The 26,954-nt window shown below is 41.4% G+C and overlaps 1 protein-coding gene and 1 long non-coding RNA gene across 2 annotated transcripts in view; both read left to right on the top strand.

The window, feature by feature from the left end:
* Positions 1-26,954, top strand: part of eys (eyes shut homolog) — a 336,214-nt gene that overhangs the window by 37,522 nt on the left and 271,738 nt on the right. Inside the window, exons 5-7 of the mRNA XM_047352417.1 lie at positions 262-389; positions 7,605-7,719; positions 10,252-10,411. Of these exons, the coding sequence (XP_047208373.1) occupies positions 262-389; positions 7,605-7,719; positions 10,252-10,411 (403 nt within the window). The remainder of the gene's footprint in view (positions 1-261; positions 390-7,604; positions 7,720-10,251; positions 10,412-26,954) is intronic.
* On the top strand, positions 14,992-19,915 carry LOC124859557. Its single transcript, XR_007036140.1, has 3 exons — positions 14,992-15,338; positions 17,387-17,530; positions 19,377-19,915. It is a non-coding gene; the product is annotated as an uncharacterized LOC124859557 (long non-coding RNA).

Genomic DNA, 26,954 nt, shown 5'->3' with positions numbered 1-26,954 from the left:
AAATATTACTCATTATATTTTACAGAATATAGCCCGGATAGGGTAATTCAAATGTATAAAATTTTTAATCAACAGCATTTTGATTTTCATTTTACAAACTGTATAAATATTTTTCGTAAGCAAAGAGGTTAGAGGTTGATTAAGACACTAATTATTGCTACATTTCTTATTAATAAAGCTCTAGCAGTTAGAATGTAATCAACCTATCAACTCTTTTCCCAAGCGTGCAGGTGACCTTGTTTTGTTTTATTCTATATGCAGGGCTTTGGATGTGTTTGTGCAGATGGTACTTTGGTCCCAGAATGCAGGAGGCAGCAGAGCATGTGCAGCCCATCGCCATGCCTGAACAATGGTACCTCTGTGTCTAGGGGAAAGGATTACTTCTGCAGGTAACACACAGAGTGGTGTCTAATAGGGTCACCCTCAGAGGCCCTGTTTATACATGGCATTAACATGCATTCTGAGTGGTCGAAACACTTTGGATATTTAACTTCAAGCATGAATACTCGCAAGATGCAGCATGAGCACACAGAGCCCTTATGGCTTAGACCGCAGGAGTGTTGTGTGTTATACAGTACAGACCAAAGGTTTGGACACACCTTCTCGTTCAAAGAGTTTTCTTTATTTTCATGATTATGAATATTGTAGCTTCACACTGAAGGCATCAAAACTATGAATTAACACATGTGGAATTATATACTGAACAAAAAAGTGTGAAACAACTGAAAATATGTCTTATATTCTAGGTTCTTCAAAGTAGCCACCTTTTGCTTTGATTACTGCTCCGCACACTCTTGGCATTCTGTTGATGAGCTTCAAGAGGTAGTCACCTGAAATGGTTTTCACTTCACAGGTGTGCCCTGTCAGGTTTAATAAGTGGGATTTCAAGCCTTATAAATGGGGTTGGGTTGTGTTGTGCAGGAGGTGGATACAGTACACAGCTGATAGTCCTACTGAATAGACTGTATTATTAGACGGTGTGTATTTGTATTATGGCAAGAAAAAAGCAGCTAAGTACAGAAAAACAAGTGGCCATCTTTACTTTAAGAAATGAAGGTCAGTCAGTCCGAACAATTGGGAAAACTTTGAAAGTGTCCCCAAGTGCAGTTGCAACAACCATTAAGTGCTACAAAGAAACCGGCTCACATGAGGACCGCCCCAGGAAAAGAAGACCAAGAGTCACCTCTGCTGCGGACGATAAGTTCATCCGAGTCACCAGCCTCAGAAATCGCAGGTTAACAGCAGCTCAGATTAGAGAACACGTCAATGCCACACAGAGTTCTAGCAACAGACACATCTCTAGAACAACTGTTAAGAGGAGACTGTGTGAATCAGGCCTTCATGGTAAAATAGCTGCTAGGGAACCACTGCTTAGGACAGGCAACAAGCAGAAGAGACTTGTTTGGGCTAAAGAACACAAGGAATGGACATTAGACCAGTGGAAATCTGTGCTTTGGTCTGATGAGTCCAAGTTCGAGATCTTTGGTTCCAACCACCGTGTCTTTGTGCGGCGCAGAAGAGGTGAACGGATGGACTCTACATGCCTGGTTCCCACCGTGAAGCATGGAGGAGGTGTGATGGTGTGGGGGTGCTTTGCTGGTGACACTGTTGGGGATTTATTCAAAATTGAAGGCATACTGAACCAGCATGGCTACCACAGCATCTTGCAGCGGCATGCTATTCCATCCGGTTTGCGTTTAGTTGGACCATCATTTATTTTTCAACAGGACAATGACGCCAAACACACCTCCAGACTGTGTAAGGGCTATTTGACCAAGAAGGAGAGTGATGGGTTGCTGCGCCAGATGACCTGGCCTCCACAGTCACCGGACCTGAACCCAATCGAGATGGTTTGAGGTGAGCTGGACCGCAGAGTGAAGGCAAAAGGGCCAACAAGTGCTAAGCATCTCTGGGAACTCCTTCAAGACTGTTGGGAAACCATTTCAGGTGACTACCTCTTGAAGCTCATCAACAGAATGCCAAGAGTGTGTGGAGCAGTAATCAAAGCAAAAGGTGGCTACTTTGAAGAACCTAGAATATAAGACATATTTTCAGTTGTTTCACACTTTTTTGTTCAGTATATAATTCCACATGTGTTAATTCATAGTTTTGATGCCTTCAGTGTAAACTACAATATTCATAGTCATGAAAATAAAGAAAACTCTTTGACTGAGAAGGTGTGTCCAAACTTTTGGTCTGTACTGTATATGGTTTCATGTACAGGGGTTGGACAATGAAACTGAAACACCTGGTTTTAGACCACAATAATTTATTAGTATGGTGTAGGGCCTCCTTTTGCGGCCAATACAGCGTCAATTCGTCTTGGGAATGACATATACAAGTCCTGCACAGTGGTCAGAGGGATTTTAAGCCATTCTTCTTGCAGGATAGTGGCCAGATCACTACGTGATACTGGTGGAGAAAAACGTTTCCTGACTCGCTCCTCCAAAACACCCCAAAGTGGCTCAATAATATTTAGATCTGGTGACTGTGCAGGCCATGGGAGATGTTCAACTTCCCTTTCATGTTCATCAAACCAATCTTTCACCAGTCTTGCTGTGTGTATTGGTGCATTGTCATCCTGATGCACGGCACCACCTTCAGGATACAATGTTTGAACCATTGGATGCAAATGGTCCTCAAGAATGGTTCGGTAGTCCTTGGCAGTGACACGCCCATCTAGCACAAGTATTGGGCCAAGGGAATGCCATGATATGGCAGCCCAAACCATCACTGATCCACCCCCATGCTTCACTCTGGGCATGCAACAGTCTGGGTGGTACGCTTCTTTGGGGCTTCTCCACACCGTAACTCTCTCGGATGTGGGGAAAACAGTAAAGGTGGACTCATCAGAGAACAATACATGTTTCATATTGTCCACAGCCCAAGATTTGCGCTCCTTGCACCATTGAATCCGACGTTTGGCATTGGCATGAGTGACCAAAGGTTTGGCTATAGCAGCCCGGCCGTGTATATTGACCCTGTGGAGCTCCCGACGGACAGTTCTGGTGGAAACAGGAGAGTTGAGGTGCACATTTAATTCTGCCATGATTTGGGCAGCCGTGGTTTTATGTTTTTTGGATACAATCCGGGTTAGCACCCGAACATCCCTTTCAGACAGCTTCCTCTTGCGTCCACAGTTAATCCTGTTGGATGTGGTTCGTCCTTCTTGGTGGTATGCTGACATTACCCTGGATACCGTGGCTCTTGATACATCACAAAGACTTGCTGTCTTGGTTACAGATGCGCCAGCAAGACGTGCACCAAAAAATTGTCCTCTTTTGAACTCTGGTATGTCACCCATGATGTTGTGTGCATTTCAATATTTTGAGCAAAACTGTGCTCTTACCCTGCTAATTGAACCTTCACACTCTGCTCTTACTGGTGCAATGTGCAATCAATGAAGACTGGCTACCAGGCTGGTCTAATTTAGCCATGAAACCTCCCACACTAAAAGGACAGGTGTTTCAGTTTCATTGTCCAACCCCTGTAGCATTTAACGTTTATGCAAATATGCACTAGTGCAGCTTACTCAGTAACCATCCCTTGTAGAAGCTGTAATGCTATAACTACTCATTAATTTCTTAATTGGTCTAAACATAAATTTTCAGTTTCTCTACCTTAAAACCAAATAGTTAATTAAAATCTGTCCCTTGCTACATACACAACAATGCCTTCCAATGCCACATCCAAATAGTGAAACAAACCCATTTAGAAGTATTTCAGTTTATCTATTGCCCTGATACGGACCTTTTATTTGTGTTGGGTCCATTAATATATTGAAAAATTGTTGTTTATTTTCTGTAAAAAAGAGAACGCTGGAGAATGACCTGAAATGGATTCAAGTTTTAGCACAATTACCGTATTTTCCGCACTATAAGGCGCACCGGATTATAAGGCGCACCTTCAATGAATGGTCTATTTTAGAACTTTTTTCATATATAGGGCGCACCGGATTATAAGGCGCATAGAATAGAAGCTACTGCAGTCAAACGTTTGACTGGGGTTGCGTTATGCATCCACTAGATGGAGCTGTGCTAAAGAGAATGTCAACAAAACAGTCAGTCAAACTTTATTAATACACTACAAACCAGCGTTCTGATAACTCCATTCACTCTCATGGTAAGGTCTCCTCTACATAGAATTCTATTGAATAGAGCCAACCACACGTTAGGAATGCATTGGAGTCTATGAAGTTGAAGTTGAAATCAAACGTTAGTTAAAACGTGAAAGGGAACTTTTCCCTGATTCAGTAAACACGTAAAAGAAACAGTTTGATGCACTAAATCAAACGTTAGTACTGTTAACCTTTCCTGTTTCTGTCCCCTGACCGTAGTCTGATGACACAGGGGAGACGCTTTCTCCAGGGCCGAAGTTACTAGTTTCCTCGGGGTTAACTCCCTCACTCATACGTAGCTGAGTTGAACATGAAGAAACAGCATCAAAACACTGAGTTGTTGACGAGATTCGGGGTTCTTTTTAATGACTTTGCAGCACGTAAAAACACAGGGCTTACAGACTCATACACCGCTGCTCCGGTCGCCGTCTCTACCCACCCCACACACACAATAATACCGACGTCACTCCTTCACTCTTGATTCTCAGCTACGGCAGCACACAGCGCCACCTCTGTCCGGAGGAGTAACGTCAACATCTTCTATACACACACACGAAACATACACCCCACACACTGAGCTTCTAATCACATATAGTTCAGGCAATTCCTGCAACAGTACATTCAAACGTTATACACACACAAGTGGTGTTGGACTAGGAGTAAGCACAGTACAGGTGTTTACCGCTATTACTTCGGCGACGCCCCTGACTACGGTAGCCGTAATGCTGCAAGCGGTGCGGCTACCAGTCGTACTGAAACATTTTGACAGAGCGCCGTGTACAACCAGTATGGATCAACCAATTAACCAATTGATCCATATATAAGGCGCTCCGGATTACAAGGCGCACTGTCATTGTTTGAGAAAATTAATGGTTTTTAAGTGCGCCTTATAGTGCGGAAAATACGGTAAAGAATTTTAAGGTGAAAATCACACTGAAAATCTGTTTAAAATTTAATGAGAGGACCCTTTGAAGATTCAGGTATTCAGAAAATACAAATAACTTACAGTCAGGGTTTGTACACTGAGAACTAAAATCTGTAGTGTAATGGTAAATTTGATATAGGCATGGAGTTTTTTACCGCAAAAACTGCAGTTCAACAATGCATACTTTTTCATTTACATCAAACTTGTCAAACCTTTTAGCCCAACAATGATGTATAGTTCTTATGTTTCATTGGTTGATGTTAAAATTTTGAAAAAATGTTTTCACTCATGCTTTCAGAGACTGTAAACTTTTGCTAGATTATTGTCTGTCTTTAAATCCCTTCAAATGCCTATTATCGAACTGCACCTTTTTTTTTATCGCGGACTAAAGCTCACATGCTGGAATTTTCTTGTCCCCCTCTCTTTATATACAAAATGAGACACCTTCAGAAAGCTCAAAATTAAGTAGCTATTGGAATTCACAATAAAAAATGTTTGCTCTCAATAATTACTTCAAGGCTTTACACGTGTGCTGCTTGTGCTGACTGTGAAAGCATGTTGTTATACTGCAGTTCAGAAATAACATACATTGCTCAAAAAAATAAAGGAACACTTAAACAACACAATATAACTCCAAGTAAATCAAACTTCTGTGAAATCAAACTGTCCACTTAGGAAGCAGCACTGATTGACAATCAATTTCACTTGTTGTTGTGCAAATGGAATAGACAACAGGGGGAAATCTTTGGAGATTAGCAAGACACACTCAATAAAGGAGTGGTTCTGCAGGTGGGGACCACAGACCACTTCTCAGTACCTATGGTTTCTGGCTGATGTTTTGGTCACTTTTGAATGTTGGTGGTGCTTTCACACTCGTGGTAGCATGAGACGGACTCTACAACCCACACAAGTGGCTCAGGTAGTGCAGCTCATCCAGGATGGCACATCAATGTGAGCTGTGGCAAGAAGGCTTGCTGTGTCTGTCAGCGTAGTGTCCAGAACCTGGAGGCACTACCAGGAGACAGGCCAGTACACCAGGAGATGTGGAGGAGGCCGTAGGAGGGCAACAACGCAGCAGCAGGACCGCTACCTCTACTTTTGTGCAAGGAGGAACAGGAGGAGCACTGCCAGAGCCCTGCAAAATGACCTCCAGCAGGCCACAAATGTGCATGTGTCTGCACAAACGGTTAGAAACGACTCCATCAGGATGGTTTGAGGGCCCGACATCCACAAATGGGGGTTGTGCTCACAGCCCAACACCATGCAGGATGCTTTGCATTTGCCAGAGAACGCCAGGATTTGCAAATTTGCCACTGGTGCCCTGTGCTCTTCATAGATGAAAGCAGGTTCACTCTGAGCACATGTGACAGACGTGACAGAGTCTGGAGACACCGTGTATAGCGATCTGCTGCCTGCAACATCCTTCAGCATGACTGGTTTGGCAGTGGGTCAGTAATGGTGTGGGGTGACATATCTTTGGAGGGCCGCACAGCCCCCCATGTGCTAGCCAGAGGTAGCCTCACTGCCATTAGGTACCAAGATGAGATCTTCAGACCCCTTGTGAGACCATATGCTGGTGCTGTTGGCCCTGGGTTCCTCCTAATGCAGGACAATGCTAGACCTCATGTGGCTGGAGTGTGTCAGCAGTTCCTACAAGATGAAGACATTGAAGCTATGGACTGGCCCGCCCGTTCCCCAGACCTGAATTTGATTGAGCACATCTGGAACATCATGTCTCACTCCATCCACCAACGTCATGTTGCACCACAGACTGTCCAGGAGTTGGTGGATGCTTTAGTCCAGGTCTGGGAGGAGATCCCTCAGGAGACCATCCACCCTCTCATCAGGAGCATGTCCAGGCGTTGTAGGGAGGTCATACAGGCACATGGAGGCCACACACAATACTGAGCCTCATTTTGACTTGTTTTAAGGACATTACATCAAAGTTGGATCAGTCTGTAGTGTGTTTTTCCACTTTAATTTTGTGTGTGACTCCAAATCCAGGCCTCCATTGGTTAATATATTTGATTTCCATTGATGATTTTTGTCTGATTTTGTTGTCAGCACATTCAACTTTGTACAGAACAAAGTATTCAAGGAGAATATTTCATTCATTCAGATCTAGGATGTGTTATTTGAGTGTTGCCTTTATTTTTTTGAGCAGTGTATTTCATTATAGCTGCAATCACTCACGATCTTTGAGATTAACAAGAACCTAACAGACATAATAAAAACTTTATGGGTCGCTCATCATATTGGTATATTTGTCACATTGGACTGTACAGTCAGTAAAAAAAAAGATCTATGGGTTAAAACCTGTTATGTATAATGAACTTTCATTTGTTTTTGTATAATAACTCCACCCATTTGACAATCCGGGTTGAACAAATTGGAAGAAAATTGAGCACACACAGTTTCAATCAGCTCCAAGGTACGATAAATGCCTGAGGAATACAAAATTATAACTGCATGTGTCTCACAAAAGAAACAGTAACATGTGGCTTGTTAGTGCTTTGGTTCTGGGTGAATTGATTTTTGACTAAACTGACCCCCTCTCAACAGATGTCTGAGTGGCTTTTCTGGGAAGAATTGTGAAGGAATAATTGACTACTGCAGACTGCTCAATATCAACTGCCTAAATGAAGGATTGTGTTTGAGTGTAATTGGTGGTTATCAGGTGGGTAATTCAATGTCTCCATCCTATTGAAATATTCCAAAGCCCACAAAATATGACTCACACTTCTTCTTAATAAGGATGTGGATACAGGGTCAAGTCTTTCTTGGGTATAAGTTTACTGTAGAGGTGTTGTTTCTATATTGAGACAAGAAAATAGCAACAAAAAAAAAACACATGAGAAAGTGGTGTATTTTAATGTTTTATTTTGTTCAGTGTAAGAATTAGAGAGATGCCGTCCATGCAGTGTAAACTGATTTTCATCACAATTGTTTTTTACTTTATCAGAAATAGTTACATTTAAATTAACTAACAGGGACAGTAGAGTATATTTAATTTTCGGAAGCCTTGCCATTTTTGTGTCTAATACGCTTTTCATAGAAAAGTCTATTTATTATGAATTAAAGAGGCAAGTGGACTATTAGAGCGTCACTGATAGAAAGTCCACAGACAGCAGTAATCTAATTCCAACCCATTAATCACTTTGAGTATGTGGAAACTTTCCTCACACAGTCGGATTCCAATCTAATTTCCCTCTTTATGGCTCTGTCTTCTCTTCTGGATTTTTATCCCACAACACATGAGACCTGAGCCCTTAATGCCCCATAGCTCCTGATTATTCTCCATCAGTCTTTTTTTATTAAACTGCTATGGTACCTTGGTTCTAAAGTGTACTCTTAGATGCTTTGTATTTGTGTGTTTGCAGATAGTTTTTACTTTGAGTTTCCCAAACTGTTACTATGGTGTCATGATCTTTTTAAGTTTAATGGTTTGTTCTGATGTAAAACAAAATCTCACAGTTTATTACAATGCCTTAAAAAATAATATACCTTTTGAACTTTTTCATTTTTTGTGTGTTACTTGTATTTGTTTTAAACCCATTTGAGCCAACAATTTGTGGAACCACTTTTTACTGCAACTGAAGTTGCTGTTCTTTTGAAGTATGCATTTAGGCCTAAACGTTTAATTTTGGTCTCATCTTATCCTCTTCTCCCTCATTTTTGCTGTGTCCCCTACATGCCTTTTGGCAAGCTACAAAAATAACTTTAAATGCTTTTTTTCTCAACATTGGCTTTATTCCTACCATTCTTTTAGAAAGAAAAACTGAAATAACATATTTCAAACAATTTATAGTTGTCCTGTTGACAGATTCTCTCACCTGAGCGATAGATATGTCTTCAATTCCTTCAGAGCTTCCCTTGGGCTTCTTGGCTTCTCTAATTAATGTATCTATAGGCTGCCTGTCAGTTCAGGTGGGCAATCATGTCTTGGTAGGTTTGCATTTATGTTATACTCTCTTTCATGTTTGGATGATAGAACAAATGGTCCTCTGAAAGATGCCCAAATCTTGGGATATTGTTTCATAATCTAACCCTGCTTAAAACTTCCCCACATGCTTATCCCTGACCTGGCTGGTGTGTTCATTTTGGTCTTCATGATGCTATTTTTTGATTAGTGTTGTCTAACAACCCTGCAGGGCTTTCACAGAACAATTGTATTTAAAGTGAAAATAAATTACACTCAGTTTAACACTGTTTTCTGAATTAGAAAAACAGATAACATCATCCTAGATAGACAACATCCTCTGCAGCTAATGGGTTCTGTGCATACTACTTAATTATTTCTGCAGATAAAATAAAGGAATGACTCAAAATGTATGTCATAAAAGAAACAAGTGACTTCTTAAGGCAATTGGCTGCACTGAAGTTTATTTAAGTTAACAAATATATACATATACATCCTTTAGTTTTCAGATTTTTTGTTGTCAAACTTTGGAAAACTCTGCATCATTTCCTTTACCTTCTCAGTTTTGTTTTACTTTGTCTCGGCGCATCACAAATAAAATCCAAAAATAATACAATTGGGTTTGCGGCTGGCATACAATAAAAATAGGTCTAGGGTTATAAATACTTTCCAAAGCACTGTATTTAAACTTCATTCGTTTTGTTTCTTGTACTGCAGCAGTTTGGCTTGATTATGAAGCTCTTCTTGTTAAATTCATATAATTTTGAGGAAAAATGGTAAACATGGTATTTAGCTGATGAAAAGGGTTTGAAAACATCTCTTCCTGGTTGTCATTATCAATCTGTAATTTTTGTAATGTGATGATCAAAGTATGTAGCAATCAAATTTTTCTTGTCATAAAAACATGAATTACTGGTTCTTCAATGTAAGGCACTGCTAGAAAGCTTGAGGAGACAAGCAGATTATACATTTAAGTGCGTGGGTAGGTACTGCTCCACATATATCCACATATATGAGAATGTCAGGCTTTCATTAATTTCAGTAAACTGAGCCTTTATATGTGAGACATTTTTATTCATTTATACTAGAGGTAATAGAAAACTAAGATATTTAAAATGAGATTCAACATTTTAACCCTCAGAATCCTTGATTAATTTTACATCTAATGTGCTGACATACAGAAAGATATTGCTGTAATACATGCAAAGCATTTCAGTATACTGTTGCTATAGACTAATGTGTACTGTACCATCCCACTAAGCATACAGATAACATACAGTATTCCTGCAGTGTGTTTGTACCCCGGGGTGGATTGGAGAGTTTTGCCAGCATGTAGGTGATGCCTGCTTGATTCAACCAGACAGCTGTTTAAATGGAGCCACATGCATTTCCACAAGTCAGTCATCATCTCCCCCTGAGTACATCTGCAAGTGTCCCCCTGCTTTCACAGGTGAGATACCTTAGCCTTATCTCCTTTGTATCATGTCTAGTTTTCCTGAATCTAAATTTTGGGTGAATTTAGTCTAATATTATTAAAAAAAACTCCTATATAACTCATGTACTCCTAGATAACCATCACCTGTAGAAATGAATGGTTATCCATAACCATTCATTTCTGAAGGAGTAAAAATGAATGGTTATAGATAAAATATTTTTCAATTTTGAGGTTTTACATTATAGGGCACAATAAAAAGATATTTGATTCTCTTTCAGTTTCACAATCATTTCAGCCTTGATTTAACAACAAACATCCTTTGCAACATTGCTGCTCATTTTGCAAACCCTAAGCCCATATTCAGAAACGCTATATAAAAAGAACCGAACTATTCCTAATGTTTATATAAGAAAAAAGAAAAAAGGTTTTAACACGCATTTTAAACTGATCACTAGTGTTGGAACCCAGCCATGGATTACAACATTTAAAGGCCAGTTTGATCTTTTATGGAATTTTGAAAATAATTCACAGTAACCTATTTTCAACACAGCCAGGAACAGAGAAAGCAGACTTCCTGTGACGTCACTGTTTGAATAAAAACCCCACGTTCCCACAAAAAGAACTCTTTCCATGCGGATCCTCACGGGAACCGGGCAGTAGAGACACATGCGTGCATGTCTCCTTGCTGGCAAGCAGACATAACTCTTCAAACTGGATCCAAGAGTGTCATACGATCACACGATCATATTCACAAAGTTAAGTAGGAATGAATTGCTGTTTGTGTATAGAATATTCATTCACGAACGGGGATAATTAAGATACAAGCGTGGATTGACTTTTCTTTCTGAGGCCTACAGAAGCAAACTGTACCAGAGAGTTCCCAGCAGAGAGCTTGTCTCTACAACGCCGAGTGGAACGGTTTTTCTGGTCTGAAGGAAAGACAAAGGTACCGGAACACAGCACGTTGCAACGCGTGCAGTTTGGCCCGGCCAGCCAAAAGTTGCCCCACCCTACAGCTACGGAGTTTAGCTGCAAGCTAACCTTTTGTTTACCCACATGCGGATGTTTTCCTCAATGCCCTTGACAACTCCTCAGCACGGTTCTCGTAAGATGTAGTATTTGGGCAGAGAAGATTAGTTTAGAGTTAAATAATCTAAACAATGTCTGTATTATGACGTTTGGTTTTTGTTTGTGTTGTGTTTTTAAAGTTAAGACAAACTTTATTTAAAGGGTGGTTTTAAACACAGAAGATCGGCCATAATGCGTCGTCCATGCTTATGCATTTCAACCCTTTTATTAGTGGTACTTTAAAGGTATGTGTTTTATTTTGATGACAAGCTATATGCTTCTTTTGTTAGCTCCAACTGCTAACAGCTAAGAACATGTGCCTGCCCACTTTGAGTCAGCTGAAGATCATTTACCCAGAAAGGTTGTTAGTTTCCAGTCTAGGAAATAATATTTCCCTAAATATTATTTCACTAAACGTGATAACTAATTAAATACCATTAAGACCCATTTATCCAAAAGGTTTGGTTCTTATTTAAAATAATATTTCTTTAAATATAATATTATCCAATAAAAGGCAGCTAATTAAACACTGCTGAGAATTAGTAATCAAGAAGGTTGGTTTTATTCAGCAAATCATTCTTTAAAATATTATTTTATTAAAATAATGTTTTATCTGATCTTGCATTGTGAATGGTTGTTTGAAGGTATACCAATTGTTGCCTAAGTTAGTTTCAAGACTAACTTAACTTCATTTCCAGATTCTTTAAAATAATCCTTGTTTCTCAAACATAAATAACATTGCATGGTAATGTTGCATCACTCTTTTGGTCATGGTCAACCATCTTTGATTTACTTGTTTATATTGTACATAACCCATTAGTCTTCCTTACTCTTTCATTCTGCTTGGCAGTTTAGTTGGATTGTTTTAGCATAGTAAAGAGTTTGTTGATTGAAATATGTTTGACTTGAAGTTGACTTATTTTTGTTAATACATTTTTGTATTTTTTAGAAATTGTGTGAATTCATCCTGTGTGTGTACAGAGTTTTGCTGTTCAATAATGCCGAAGCTTGGCTCATCCCTTTCAGTTTTGGACTATCACCACCGCTTTATTGGGCTGGTATTCACAGGACAACCTTTGACAGATTGAATTATTATTTAATAAAATATTTAAATAATAAAATTAAATAATATATTCATAATCACAACACTAGCAAGTGTTAATATCTACTTTGTTTTATATATTTTCTGATGAACCCTTGCATTCAGAAATAAGTGAATTTTTTCATGCCTTGACTGTAAGTAAAATTTAGAAATGAATACAACTTTAAATAATTAGCACAACTGTACACAAGCACTGTCTAAAGTTAATAAGCACCCAAAGCCAAGTAAAAATGGAAACTATGATTTAACACTAAAGGAAAAAGGGAAAATATTTTAATTTGAAAGACATTCTACATCAAACTTTCATACGTAGAGCTATTATAGCAATTATTCAATTTGGCCTCTTGTTACCAAGCAAGGCTATCTGCATATAAAATGCACAAAAAGACATTGAGACTGTAGTCTACACCTGCGAATTCCATGTCGTCCTATAGATGCGTCCTAAAGATACTTTTTTTTTTTAACAATAACACCTAGAGATACATATTTTGTTCTTTGCTTTTTACAAGGTACCCGCGGGGTCTTAAAAGTATTAAAAAAGTCTTGAATTTTTTACTAAATAATTAAGGCCTTAAAAGTATTAAAGTTTGAAGACAAATTATAAAATGTCATTTACAGGTCTAAATTTATTTTGTCCTTTAATGAGACAATAAATGCTAAAATGTCCCAAAATACTGAAGTAAAATGTGTTGTTGGTGTGTGCGAGCAATGTAAGAATTCACGTGCCCAATGACGAATATCCGTTTTACGAAAGGCACGTCAGCCGACTTTCTCCCGCGGGCTCAGTGAGTGGTGGGAAAACAAAACCACCTTGTTAGTAAGTTAGCTTAGTGTGCTTAAAAATGGGCAAGTGTCGTTTTAACCCGAAGTGGCAGCAGAATCCAAAATACGAGTGGGTTAAACCTAATTCGGACAATGACCATGAGGCCCAATGCTGTTTGTGCCGAAAATCTTTTAAGCTGGGGACGATGGGGCTTATGGCTTTGGACTCCCATATGAAGAGTGCCAAACACGTCGCTTATGCTAGAGCCCACCAACAGCAGGCACCTATTGCTCAGTTCTGTTCAAAGCAAGACTCTACTTTAACAACCAGCAACGTGGGTACTGCAAGTAATACTGAAGCCACCACATCATCGGTAGTACAGCCGGTGAACCTGCGAGCTCATTCGCCAACTCTTCGGGCAGAGGTGATTTGGATCCTGAAAACAATTTTGAACCACCACTCATTTACTTCGAATGACGAAATTAGCGCAATATTCAAAACAATGTTTCACGACTCTGAGATCGTGGCTAAATTCACCTGTGGATACAACAAGACTGCATACATCACCAAATTTGGTCTGGCTCCGTTCATCACTAAACAGCTGACTGACCAAGTCAACGTGGCCGCTTGCTTTGTTGTCATGTTTGACGAAAGCCTCAACAAAACAACAAAGACTAAACAGCTAGACCTTCACCTACTGGGTTGGTGACCAGGTTCGATCAAGATATTTTGGGTCCCAGTTTATGGGTCATGCAACAGCGGTGGACTTGCTCAAACATGTTAAAGTAAGTATCATTTAGAAGAGCTTATATTATGCTTTAGCACAACCTGTCCTCACAATGTAAGCTAAAATGGATTTGGTTTAAAGTGTTATGAAAGCTTAAAATTCATGTAGCATGTTGAGCTACCAAGTAATGCTAGCAGTCGTGGACAGGTAGTAGATTGGCAGAAATGAAATTAGCATTGATAATTTAAGTAATTTGTTTGATGCAAAAAAATGTTTTGGTTCCAGTTTCACAAATTTGAAAAACTTTACATTTTACTTTTGAATATTTGAATGTATTTTTAATAGTTTTTGAGGTGGACTGACAAAACAAAATTTGTGAAGATGTCAATTTTGGGCTCTAGGCAAATTTGACATTTCTATTTTATTTATTTATTTATTTTTACAGTCCATTAATGGAGAAAATAACTGGGAGATTATTGCATTGTGGAAGATATTGATTACAGTGTGATATAGAATAGTTCTACCTCAATCATTTGTTTATTTAATTCTGCTTTTGATTACTTTTACATTAGTACTTCCACATAAATTCTGTTCTAAACAAAGGATCTTTGTCTTCCACTGCTAACTAATATGTTTGTATTAAAAACTAACATACCTATGTGCACATGTTATGCTAAAACTAGCTTTTGATTCCTATAGGAATGTCTACGTGACCTTGATTTAAGAAAGATGGTCTCTTTGTCCATGGATGGACCCAACGTCAATTGGCGTTTTTTTGAGATGTTGCAGCAAGAGCATGCAGAACAGTTTGGGGGGGGCTCAGCTGGCAGTGGTGGGGAGTTGCGGCCTCCATACTCTACACAATGCTTTCAAGTGTGGATTCGCTGATTGGCACATAGAGACGTTTCTTAAGACTCTGCACACAATTTTCCACAATGTGCCTGCAAGAAGAGAAGATTTTTGTAATTTCACTAAATCCAAAGTCTTTGCTCTGCCTTTTTGTGGCCACCGCTGGGTCGAGAACCTCCCAGTAGTAGAAAGGGCCCTCAACATCTGGCCAGACATGATAAAGTATGTCGAGGCTGTCACAACCAAAAAGCTCCCTCACCCTGGGACTTCCTCCTACGACACCATTGTGGCGGCAACCAAAGACCCTCTCATCCCGGCCAAGTTGCATTTCTTCATGGCGGTCTCACGAAGCATGACACCTTTTCTCACCAAATACCAGACTGCTGAGCCTGTGCTGCCTTTCTTTGGAAACGACATGGCAGAGCTGCTGAAGGTAAGGTGAATGTTTTCATTGCACTCTGAATATTATAATTAATCATCCTTTGTTTACTAGCACATAGCACTGCTGCTGAGACTGATTCATTTGATGATGTATAAAAAATTAATAATAAAGCTGCTGCCCAGGAATACATTTAAGATTAGATAAGATAAACCTTAATTTGTCCCAGAAGTTGGAAATTTCAATTGTCACGCCAAAAAGTAGAAAGAACGCGATAATAGAAGCAGAGACCACATGATGGCGCAGTTGGTAGCACTGTTGCCTTGCAGCAAGAAGGTCCTGTGTTCGACTCCTGGCTGGGAGTCTTTCTGCATGGAGTTTGCATGTTCTCCCCCATGCATGCGTGTGTTGTCACCGGGTACTCCAGCTTCCTCCCACAGTCCAAAACATGACTGTTAGGTTAATTGATCTCTCTAAATTGCCCTTAGATGTGAATGAGTGTGTGCTTGGTTGTTTGTCCTGTATGGCTCTGTGATGGATTGGAGACCTGTCCAGGGTGGACCCCGGCTCTTGCCAGTAGACCACCGGAGATAGGCACCAGCTCCCCCATGACCCACTATGGAATGAGCGGATAGAAGATGAATATATACAGGGGTTGGACAATGAAACTGAAACACCTGGTTTTAGACCACAATAATTTATTAGTATGGTGTAGGGCCTCCTTTTGTAGCCAATACAGCATCAATTCGTCTTGGGAATGACATATACAAGTCTTGCACAGTGGTCAGAGGGATTTTAAGCCATTTTTCTTGGAGGATAGTGGCCAGGTCACTACGTGATACTGGTGGAGGAAAACGTTTCCTGACTCGCTCCTCCAAAACACCCCAAAGTGGCTCAATAATATTTAGATCTGGTGACTGTGAAGGCCATGGGAGATGTTCAACTTCACTTTCATGTTCATCAAATCAATCTTTCACCAGTCTTGCTGTGTGTATTGGTGCATTGTCATCCTGATACACGGCACCGCCTTCAGGATATAATGTTTGACCCATTGGATGCACATGGTCCTCAAGAATGGTTCGGTAGTCCTTGGCAGTGACATCTAGCACAAGTATTGGGCCAAGGGAATGCCATGATATGGCAGCCCAAACTATCACTGATCCACCCCCATGCTTCACTCTGGGCATGCAACAGTCTGGGTGGTACGCTTCTTTGGGGCTTCTCCACACCGTAACTCTCCTGGATGTGGGGAAAACAGTAAAGGTGGACTCATCAGAGAACAATACATGTTTCACATTGTCCACAGCCCAAGATTTGCGCTCCTTGCACCATTGAAACTGACGTTTGGCATTGGCATAAGTGACCAAAGGTTTGGCTATAGCAGCCCGGCCATGTATATTGACCCTGTGGAGCTCCCGACGGACAGTTCTGGTGGAAACAGGAGAGTTGAGGTGCACATTTAATTCTGCCATGATTTGGGCAGCCGTGGTTTTATGTTTTTTGGATACAGTCCGGGTTAGCACCCAAACATCTCTTTCAGACAGCTTCGTCTTGCGTCCACAGTTAATCCTGTTGGATGTGGTTCGTCCTTCTTGGTGGTATGCTGACATTACCCTGGATACTGTGGCTCTTGATACATCACAAAGACTTGCTGTCTTGGTCACAGATGCGCCAGCAAGACGTGAACCAACAATTTGTCCTCTTTTGAACTCTGGTATGTCACCCATAAAGTTGTGTGCATTTCAATATTTTGAGCAAAACTGTGCTCTTACCCTGCTAATTGAACCTTCACACTCTGCTCTTACTGGGGCAATGTGCAATCAATGAAGACTGGCTACTAGGCTGGTCCAATTTAGCCATGAAACCTCAAATACTAAAATGACAGGTGTTTCAGTTTCATTGTCCAACCCCTGTATATATAATACACACCTGCACACACACACGAAGGCATATATACTAACACAATTACACTCCGTAAAATAGTGCACATCAGCGGACAAGCACCATGTCCGCAGTTGTGTTTATTTATTTACATATCTCACATTAAGAAAATGTTAACTAATAATGTGAATTTTGTTTTATTTTATTTTTTGTCTTTGCAGACTTTGCTGAGGCGATTTATGAAAAGATAACTTCTCCATGATGTTACGCCACTACAGTTGGTCCGGCTTGATGTTACTGACACGCAGTCTAGGGTTCATCCAAGAGCTGTTGACATTGGCATTGGAGCAGAGTCTGTTCTGAAGGTATTGTGGAAAGAATCGTGTGTGATTGCTTGTGGAAATGATGTGGCCTATCTACTCACTGGGTCAGCTGGCAGAATAGAGGAGGGAGAGGAATACATTTATTTAAGTTGGTGCTTATTTACATCTTTAGGAGCTCCAGCAGCAGAGTAGACCCATTGTAGGGGAGCTTTCTGTCCTCCAGTTCTGAAAGGAATGCATGGAGGGTCTATCCAGAATGGTGAAGAAGATTCAGGAGAAGAGCCCCTTGACTTACCCAACTGTGAGACAGATGACATGTCTTAACCCAGCCATGATGTATTCAGATCCCGACTTGTGCCAGGGCAAGATGAAGTGTCTAGTCAAAAGGTTTCTCCAAGACAAGCAGCTGGCAGGAGGTGTTGCTGCTGGTACATAATTATTATTACCGTATTTTCCGCACTATAAGGCGCACCGGATTATAAGGCGCACCTTCAATGAATGGCCTATTTTAGAACTTTTTTCATATATAGGGCACACCGGATTATAAGGCGCATAGAATAGAAGCTACTGCAGTCAAACGTTTGACTGGGGTTGCGTTATGCATCCACTAGATGGAGCTGTGCTAAAGAGAATGTCAACAGACAAGTCAGTCAGTCAAACTTTATTAATACACTACAAACCAGCGTTCTGATAACTCCATTCACTCTCATGGTAAGGTCTCCTCTACATAGAATTCTATTGAATAGAGCCAACCGCACATTAGGAATGCATTGGAGTCTATGAAGTTGAAGTTGAAATCAAACGTTAGTTAAAACGTGATAGGGAATTTTTCCCTGATTCAGTAAACACGTAAAAGAAACTGTTTGATGCACTAAATCAAACGTTAGTACTGTTAACCTTTCCTGTTTCTGTCCCCTGACCGTAGTCTGATGACACAGGGGAGACGCTTTCTCCAGGGCCGAAGTTACTAGTTTCCTCGGGGTTAACTCCCTCACTCATACGTTGCTGAGTTGAGCATGAAGAAACAGCATCAAAACACTGAGTTGTTGACGAGATTCGGGGTTCTTTTTAATGACTTTGCAGCACGTAAAAACACAGGGCTTACAGACTCATACACCGCTGCTCCGGTCGCCGTCTCTACCCACCCCACACACAATAATATCGACGTCACTCCTTCACTCTTGATTCTCAGCTACGGCAGCACACAGCGCCACCTCTGTCCGGAGGAGTAATGTCAACATCTTCCATACACACACACGAAACATACACCCCACACACTGAGCTTCTAATCACATATAGTTCAGGCAATTCCTGCAACAGTACATTCAAACGTTATACACACACAAGTGGTGTTGGACTAGGAGTAAGCACAGTACAGGTGTTTACCGCTATTACTTCGGCGAAGCCCCTGACTACGGTAGCCGTAATGCTGCAAGCGGTGCGGCTTTGTAGTTTACCAGTCGTACTGAAACATTTGACAGAGCGCCGTGTACAACCAGTATGGATCAACCAATTAACCAATTGATCCATATATAAGGCGCTCTGGATTACAAGGCGCACTGTCATTTTTTGAAAACATTAAAGGTTTTTAAGTGCGCCTTATAGTGCGGAAAATACGGTACTTTAGTTTTGGTAAATGGTAAATGGACTGAACTTATATAGCGCTTTTCCATTCATACAGACCCCTCAAAGCGCTTTACACTAGAGCCACATTCACCCAGTCGCACTCACTAACGCTCACACATCTTGATGAACATGTTAACTTGAGCATATAATCCACCAAAAAATGCAAGTGGATATTATTAGATTTTTTTAACATTATCTATGTATGTCTATTTATCTATCAACATTACAACTTTTAGATACTTTTTATTCACTCTTTCTACAGGTGATCTAATCATCCAGCAGTTTTCACAGTTTCTATCCCTGGAGGTAAGGAATGAGGAGTTCCTGTCCTTCAAGCCCTTGGAGAAGAGGCTGGACATGTTCCTTCATCATTTCATCAACGAGCCCTACCCGGAGCTCTGGGCTTTCCATCAAAAGCTTTTACTCCTCTCTCATGGCCAAGCTACCGTGGAGAGGGGGTTCTCCATCAATAAAGAAATTGAGATCTGCAATATTCAGGAGGAAACCGTCATTGCAAATAGAATTGTCTGTGATTATGTGTCCCTACATGGGGGGGTTATTAAGGTCCCTCTCACACCGGAGCTCATGTCCTCTGTTATAGCAGCTAGGACCAGATCCCGAATCCATCTTGAGAATGAGAGAAGAAAGAAGGAATCCGAGGCAAAGGGACAGAAAAGAAGGGCCATGGAGGAGCACCTGGAGCAACTTAAAAAGAGTAGAAGAGCCATCCAGGAAGTGTCTGAAGGTCTGGCCAGAGATGCTGACAAGTTAGCGGACGAGGCTGAGGGCAAGCAAGTTGGCAGCAAGATGACAGAGCTCATTAGTAAGTCCAATGCTTTCAGAAGAAACCACAAGGAGAAGTTGGCTGAAATAAAGAACCTGGATGAACAGATTGCAGCCAAGGGAGCAGATCTTCGAAGACTGTAGGCTCTTGTGTCATCCACGGACACACACTCTAGCTGTAAAGTGGATTGCTGTACTTTTTGAACCTAATCTGCATTTCATCTCTAGTATAACCAAAAGGTTGCTTGTAAGGCAATAGTGAGTGGTGTTGACTCTTAATGTGAGAAACATGCATATTTTTTTTATTTTGTTATTGCACAGCTCACAAAGTTAATGTCTATTATATATGAAAGTCTAAATAAAAAAGTTCAAGTATTTGGCGATTATTTTCTCAGGCTTAAAATCCATAGATTTTTTATTATATAATTCATAATTTTATCGCTATAGCTGTGAAATTGGCATTAAATTTAGGTGGTCTTAAAAAGGTCTTAAAAAGTCTTAAATTTCACTTGAAGAACCCTGGGGGTACCCTGTTTTTAAATACTGCAAACCCTTCAAACCACATAAGAGCATCATTGAAGATGCAGAAAACCCATCAACAGATGCTGTGCGCAGTCGATGCAAAGAAAACTGTCTGCAGCTTCAGTCTTTTGAGGCTTTGCTGCCGATTTTCCAAAGCACTGTTGTAGCAGGGGAAATGTAAAAAAAAATGTATATCAAAATAGATTTGACAGGTTGTTAAATTATACAGTCTGCAACTGTTGGATAAACGTACACAACATTAACCCTTGTGAGTGAGAGTTATGTCAGGAGGCTAGCAAAAAATTATTAAATTTTCTACATAAAAAAAAATATTTAAACATTGTCAGCATTTACTTTATAAGTTCATATTAGCAGCTCCTGAAAAAAGAACTTGCCCCTTTACAGAGTTCTTACATTTTTGCTTTCATGTCACACTTACACGTTTCAGATTAGCAAACAAAAGTTAATACCAGACAAAGATAACCTCAGTGAATACAAATATCAAGATAACAACAAGACATTTTTGGAAAATATTCTATAGACTAACAGAAAAAGCTAACAAACCAACCCTGGGCTTATGTGAAAACCAATCTCCCTCCAAACCGAATAACTGGTTGTGCCACCCTTGGTGACATCAACTGCCATCTAGTGTTTGAGGTGCCAATCAGTCTTTAACATCTCTGTGGAGGAATTTAGCCAATTCTTCTTTGCAGACACTTTTTAATTCAGCCACTATCAAAGGTTTTCAAGCATGAACAGCTTGTCAAAAGTCATGTTATTGCGACTCAACTCGATTTAGGTCCACTCCTTCAGGATTTTCTGTTGGAGAACCAAATCTATGGTTCAATCCCTGCAAGTTGTCCAGGTCCTGAAACAGTAAAGCAGCCCCAGACCATCAAACTACAATGACCATATTTTACTGTTGGCATAATATTCTTTTTCTAAAATTCTTAGTTGCACGACAGATGTAACGAAGCACACACCGTTCAAGAAGTTCCCTTTTTGTCTCATCAATCCACAAAACATTTTCCCCAAAGCCTTGGGGTTCCTTATTTTAGGGGAAATGTGACATGGGCCTTTGAGTTTGTTATAGTCAGTTCTTGTTTTCGCCTTGGAATTGTCCAATGGATACACAGTCTCTTGATTAATAGTAAACACTGAACGTAATGAGGCAAATGAAACTTGCAGTGCTTTAGATGCTGTTCTGGGTTTTTTGTTACCTCCTGGGTGAATCTTCGAAGCATTAATGGAATATTGTTGTTTGGCCGGCCACTAATTGGAAAGTTCACCATTGTTATCTACACTCACTGGCCACTTTATTAGGTACACCTGTCCAACTGCTGGTTAACGCAAATTTATAATCAGCCAATCACATGGCAGTAACTCAATGCATTTAGGCATGTAGACATAGTCAAGACGATCTGCTGCAGTTCAATCCGAGCATCAGAATGGGGAGTAAAGGTGTTTTAAGTGACTTTTAACGTGGCATGGTTTTTGGTGCCAGACGGGCTGGTCTGTGTATTTCAGAAACTGCTGATCTACTGGGCTTTTCATGCACTACGATCTCTAGGGTTTATGGTCCAAAACAGAGAAAATATCTAGTGAGCGGCAGTTCTTTGGGCGCAAATGCCTTGTTGATGCCAGAGGTCAGAGGAGAATGGCCAGACTGGATCGAGCTGATAGAAAGGCAACAGTAACAAACTCGTTACAACCAAGGCATGCAAAAGAGCATCTCTGAATGCACAACATGTTGAACCTTGAGGCAGATGGGCTACAGCAGCAGAAGACCACACCAGGTGCCACTACTGTCAGCTAAGAACAGGAAACTGAGGCTACAATTCGCACAGGGTCACCAAAATTGGACAATAGAAGATTGGAAAAACTTTACCTTGTCTGATGAGTCTCGATTTCTGCTGCAACATTCAGATGGGGCTGAGCTGTCCACTGATCACCACCTGGCGGGGAGTTGGATCTGCTGGAAGAGGAGAAAGCCGGACGACTTGGCAGGCCCAAGCGCATAGTAAGGGTCTGCCGAAAACTTCTGGCAGAGCCCTTGGCCAGGGATGTATTCAACTCCCACTTCCGAGAGAGCTTTGACCAGGTTCCGAGGGATGTTGGAAACATAGAGTCCGAGTGGACCATGTTCTCCGCATCTATTGTCGATACTGCTGCCCGTAGCTGCAGCCGTAAGGTCTGCGGTGCCTGTCGTAGCGGAAATCCCTGAACCCGGTGGTGGACACCGGCAGTAAGGGACGCTGTCAAGCTGAAGAAGGAGTCCTATTGGCTGTGGTTGGCATGTTTGACTACTGAGGCGGATGATGGGTACCGTGAGGTCAAGCGTGCCGCGGCCCGGGGTGTGACAGAGGCAAAAACCCGGGCCTGGGAAGAGTTCGGTGAGGCCATGGAGACGGACTACCGGATGGCCTTGAAGCGATTCTGGCAAACCATCCGGCGCCTCAGGAGGGGGAAGCAGTGCTTCGCCAACACTGTTTACAGTGTGGGTGGGAGGCTGCCTATCTCGACTGGGAACATTATCGGGCAGTAGAAGGAGTACTTCGAGGATCTCCTCAATCCTGCCATCACGCATTCCCTGGTGGAAATAGAGGCTGGGGACTCGAGGTTAGACTCTTTCATCACCCAGGCTGAAGTCACCAAGGTGGTTAAAAAGCTCCGCTCTGGCAGGGCTTCGGGGGTGTATGAGATCCGCCCTGAGTACCTCAAGACTCTGGATGTTGTGGAGCTGTCATGGTTGACACACCTCTTCAACATTGTTACGCCAGGGTATTGGAGAGGAGAGTCCGCCGATAGTCGAACCTCGGCTTCAGGAGGAGCAGTGTAGTTTTCGTCCCGGCCATGGAACACTGGACCAGCTCTGTACCCTCTACAGGGTTTAAGGGAGTTTGCCCAACTGGTCCACATGTGTTTTGTGGACCAGGAGAAGGCATTCGACTGTGTCCCTCGTGGTGCCCTGTGGGGGGGGGCTCCAGGAGTACAAAGTCGGGGGCCCTTTATTAGGGGCCTTCCGGTCTCTGTAAAAGCGGAGCAGGAGTTTGCCCCGCATTGCCGGCACTAAGTCGGACCTGTTCCCGATGCATGTTGGACTCCGGCAGGGCTGCTGGCCTTTGTCACCGGTCCTGTTCATAACTTTTATGGACAGGATTTCTAGGGGTAGCCAAGGGCCGGAGGGGGTCTGGTTTGGGGACCAAAGGATTTTGTATCTTCTTTTTGCAGATGACGTGGTCCTGCTGGCCCCCCCTAGCCAAGACCTACAGCATGCACTGGCGCGGTTTGCACCCAAATGTGAAGCGGCTGGAATGAAGATCAGCTCCTCCAAGTCCGAGGCCATGGTTCTCAACCAGAAAAGGGTGGCTTGTCCTCTTCAGGTTGGAGGGGAGTTCCTGCCTCAAGTGGAGGAGTTCAAGTATCTCGGAGTCTTGTTCACGAGTGAGGGAAGAATGGAGCGGGAGATCGACAGACGGATTGGTGCGGCTGCCGCAGTAATGGGGGCGCTATGCCGGTCCGTTGTAGTGAAGAGAGAGCTGAGCCGAAAAACGAAGCTCTCGATTTACCGGTCGTTTTCCTTTCCTACACTCATCTACGGCCATGAACTTTGGGTCATGACCGAAAGAACGAGATCCCGGATACAAGCGGCTGAAATGAGTTTCCTCCGAAGGGTGGCCGGGCACTCCCTTAGAGATAGGGTGAGGAGCTCGGCCATCCGGGAGGGGCTCGGAGTGGAGCCGCTGCTCCTCCACATCGAGAGAATCCAGTTGAGGTGGCTCGGACATCTATACCAGATGCCTCATGGACGCCTTCCTCGGGAGGTGTTTCAGGAATGTCCCACCGGGAGGAGACACAGGGGACCGCCCAGGACACGCTGGAGGCACTATGTGTCTTGGCTGGCCTGGGAACGCCTTGGGCTCCCCCCGGAGGAGCTAGAGGAGGTGTCTAGGGAGAGGGACGTCTGGGTGTCTCTGCTGAGTCTGCTGCCGCCACGACCCGGTCCTGGATAAAGCGGAAGACGACGAGTACGAGCATTTGGCTGGTATGGTCAGAATTTGGCGTCAACAACATGAAAGCATGGATCCATCCTGCCTTGTATCAATGGTTCAGGCTGGTGATGGTGGTGTAAACTCTCTGAGGAATGTTTCCCGTACCTTGTTGAATCTATGCCACGAAGGACTAAAGCACTTCTGAAGGCAAAAGGGGGTCCAACCCGGTACTAAAAGGTGTACCTAATAAAGTTGCCGGTGAGTGGATATTGGTGGTTAATGATGCTCATTGTGGTTCACCACAGAAATGGTGAACCACAGACATTTTCAGGCTGATAAATGCAATTGCCGGTGTTTATCATCAGTTTTTGAATTCCTTAAGATTAGGGTATGATATGTTACTTTTAAGATGTCTCAGCCTACATCATGCTTTCAGACAGTTTCTATTAAACTGACTTGCTGATTCTGCAGGTCTGGCAGTAATCAGGCCTGAGTCTGGGTAGTGAAGGTGAAGCAGAATATGTGGTTAATTACCTTTGGTTTGTTTGTTACTACTTTGGGCAAATATATTTTCACATGGCTCAGGTAGGTTTGGGAAGTTTCATTTTTCTAATGATAAGAAAGTTTGAAAATTGCTTTTGTATTTGCTCAGTTTAATGTGATGTTATTGAGGTAAATAGATAATCTTTGAGAGCTCTTTCGGCTTGATAACTTTGTCACAGATCTATTAGCAAAATATATTTCTTGTACACGTTTTATTTATTTTTGATTCTTTTAAACATATTAACTATGTAGACACTAACTAGTCAGTAATTTTTGTGTTATTTCGTTGAAATAATCCTGGCCAAATCTTTTTCACTCAAATATAACATTCACTTGTCGTGTTCATTTAGATGCTGTAGATTACTCCCTGGAGGGGGACATAGTAAGGACCTTGGTTCTCTTTAACCATACGGTTTGAAGTTCAAGCTGACATTTGCAAGCATTTGGTTTGATACATTTTTTAAAAGATTAAATCACAGTCATCTTGAGAGCTTTCCACTTGTCTCAGGGGCCTCTGTTCCACAACTTACCCCTGAGCTGTGCACAGAGGTGGATATGGAAGTGCAGAAATTCCCTACAGTGTTTTGTTAATTTTTATTATTATTAATCATTATTAGTATTACTATCTGTTGCTAAATCATTGCAGTTGTTAACCCACATGTACTAAACTGTAGTTGGTTGAAATCCAAACAGAAAAGGACAAGAAGTCATGTCCTCTAGTTGGGATTTTGGTAAACCGTAAAGTGTGTATTTTAGGTCAAAGGTCAGTAGCAAATAGCAAGCCAAGCACATACTGTAACACAAGGCCAGTTCTCCTAATGGATAGATTTTATTCTTAACCTTGAATCATAGTTACCAGTAGCCTTGCCTGCTTGACATTTGTAAAGCCAGCAGCTCTCTCGCTGCTGGGTGGTTCCCCTGGGACTCTCCCTTTTTCCCTTTTGCCCCATCTCTCTCTTTTTCGAGCTTCTTTTTTCCTTTTCATTTCAGTCTCCGTGTCTGTAACAATTGAAATATTCCCAAGTTTATAATAAAGTTTCTTTTATAAATATCAAGCAGAGCATTTAAAGCATTAACTGTGATGCTCTGCTTGTGAAAGTAAATCGGTTGGGCAATTTCTTGGCACTCAGACAACAATTCTGAGCGCTACTCTGCTGGACAGGACACAGTAAAAAAAAAAAAGAAAAGTAAAGCCTGTAGCTGATTGCATTTTAATCCAAGTACTCTTGCAAACTGCTTCCTAATTAGAAACTAGCTGGATGTTGGTGGAGATTTGTTAAAATGTAAGAGACAGTTGTTAAGCTATAAAGTAAAAGCTGGTTATGTTTCTTGATTTGTTTTTATTTAGAACAGTTATAAATACTTTACATACATAAGTCATTCATTCCCATCCAATCCATTTTTATTGAAGCACATTTAAAAACAACAGAGTTGAACCAAAGTTCTCTCCAATAAGGACAAGCATAAAACATGACACCGGCAACATTAGTAAAAACATCTGTAAATAAAAGTTTAACTCACCTTCGGTTAAAAGCAGAAGAAAAAAAAATGATTTTAACAGATATTTAAAAGCGTTAAGATAAGTAGCCTATCTAATATGTAAAACTTATTAAACAGTTTGGGTACTGAGGCAGCAAACACCTGATCTCCTCTAAGCTTTACCCTAGTTTTACCCTAGTTTTTTTCAAAACTAAGATTATTTTATTAGAACACCTTAGAGTCTGAGATGGAACATAAGACTAAGGCAGACCAAGAAGGTGTAGTGGTGCAAAGCTTTGCACTGTTTTTGCAAAACATATATGTTATATTTATTTATTTATTTATTTTTGTTTAACAACACTGGCTCATGTGGTCAGTGACTTTGACAACATATTTCAACCAGGAAAGACTCACATAATGGAGAAACGACAAAAAGACAGTTAAAGAGTTTATTCAAGATTATCTCTTTGGCGCTCAGACCCCTGAGGAAGATCTAAATGCTGAGGATGAAGTGGGTTTGA

This window comes from Girardinichthys multiradiatus, chromosome 22 (genome assembly GCF_021462225.1).
Source record: "Girardinichthys multiradiatus isolate DD_20200921_A chromosome 22, DD_fGirMul_XY1, whole genome shotgun sequence".
Taxonomy (NCBI): Eukaryota; Metazoa; Chordata; class Actinopteri; order Cyprinodontiformes; family Goodeidae; genus Girardinichthys; species Girardinichthys multiradiatus.
This window is presented reverse-complemented; position numbering and strand designations above follow the sequence as displayed.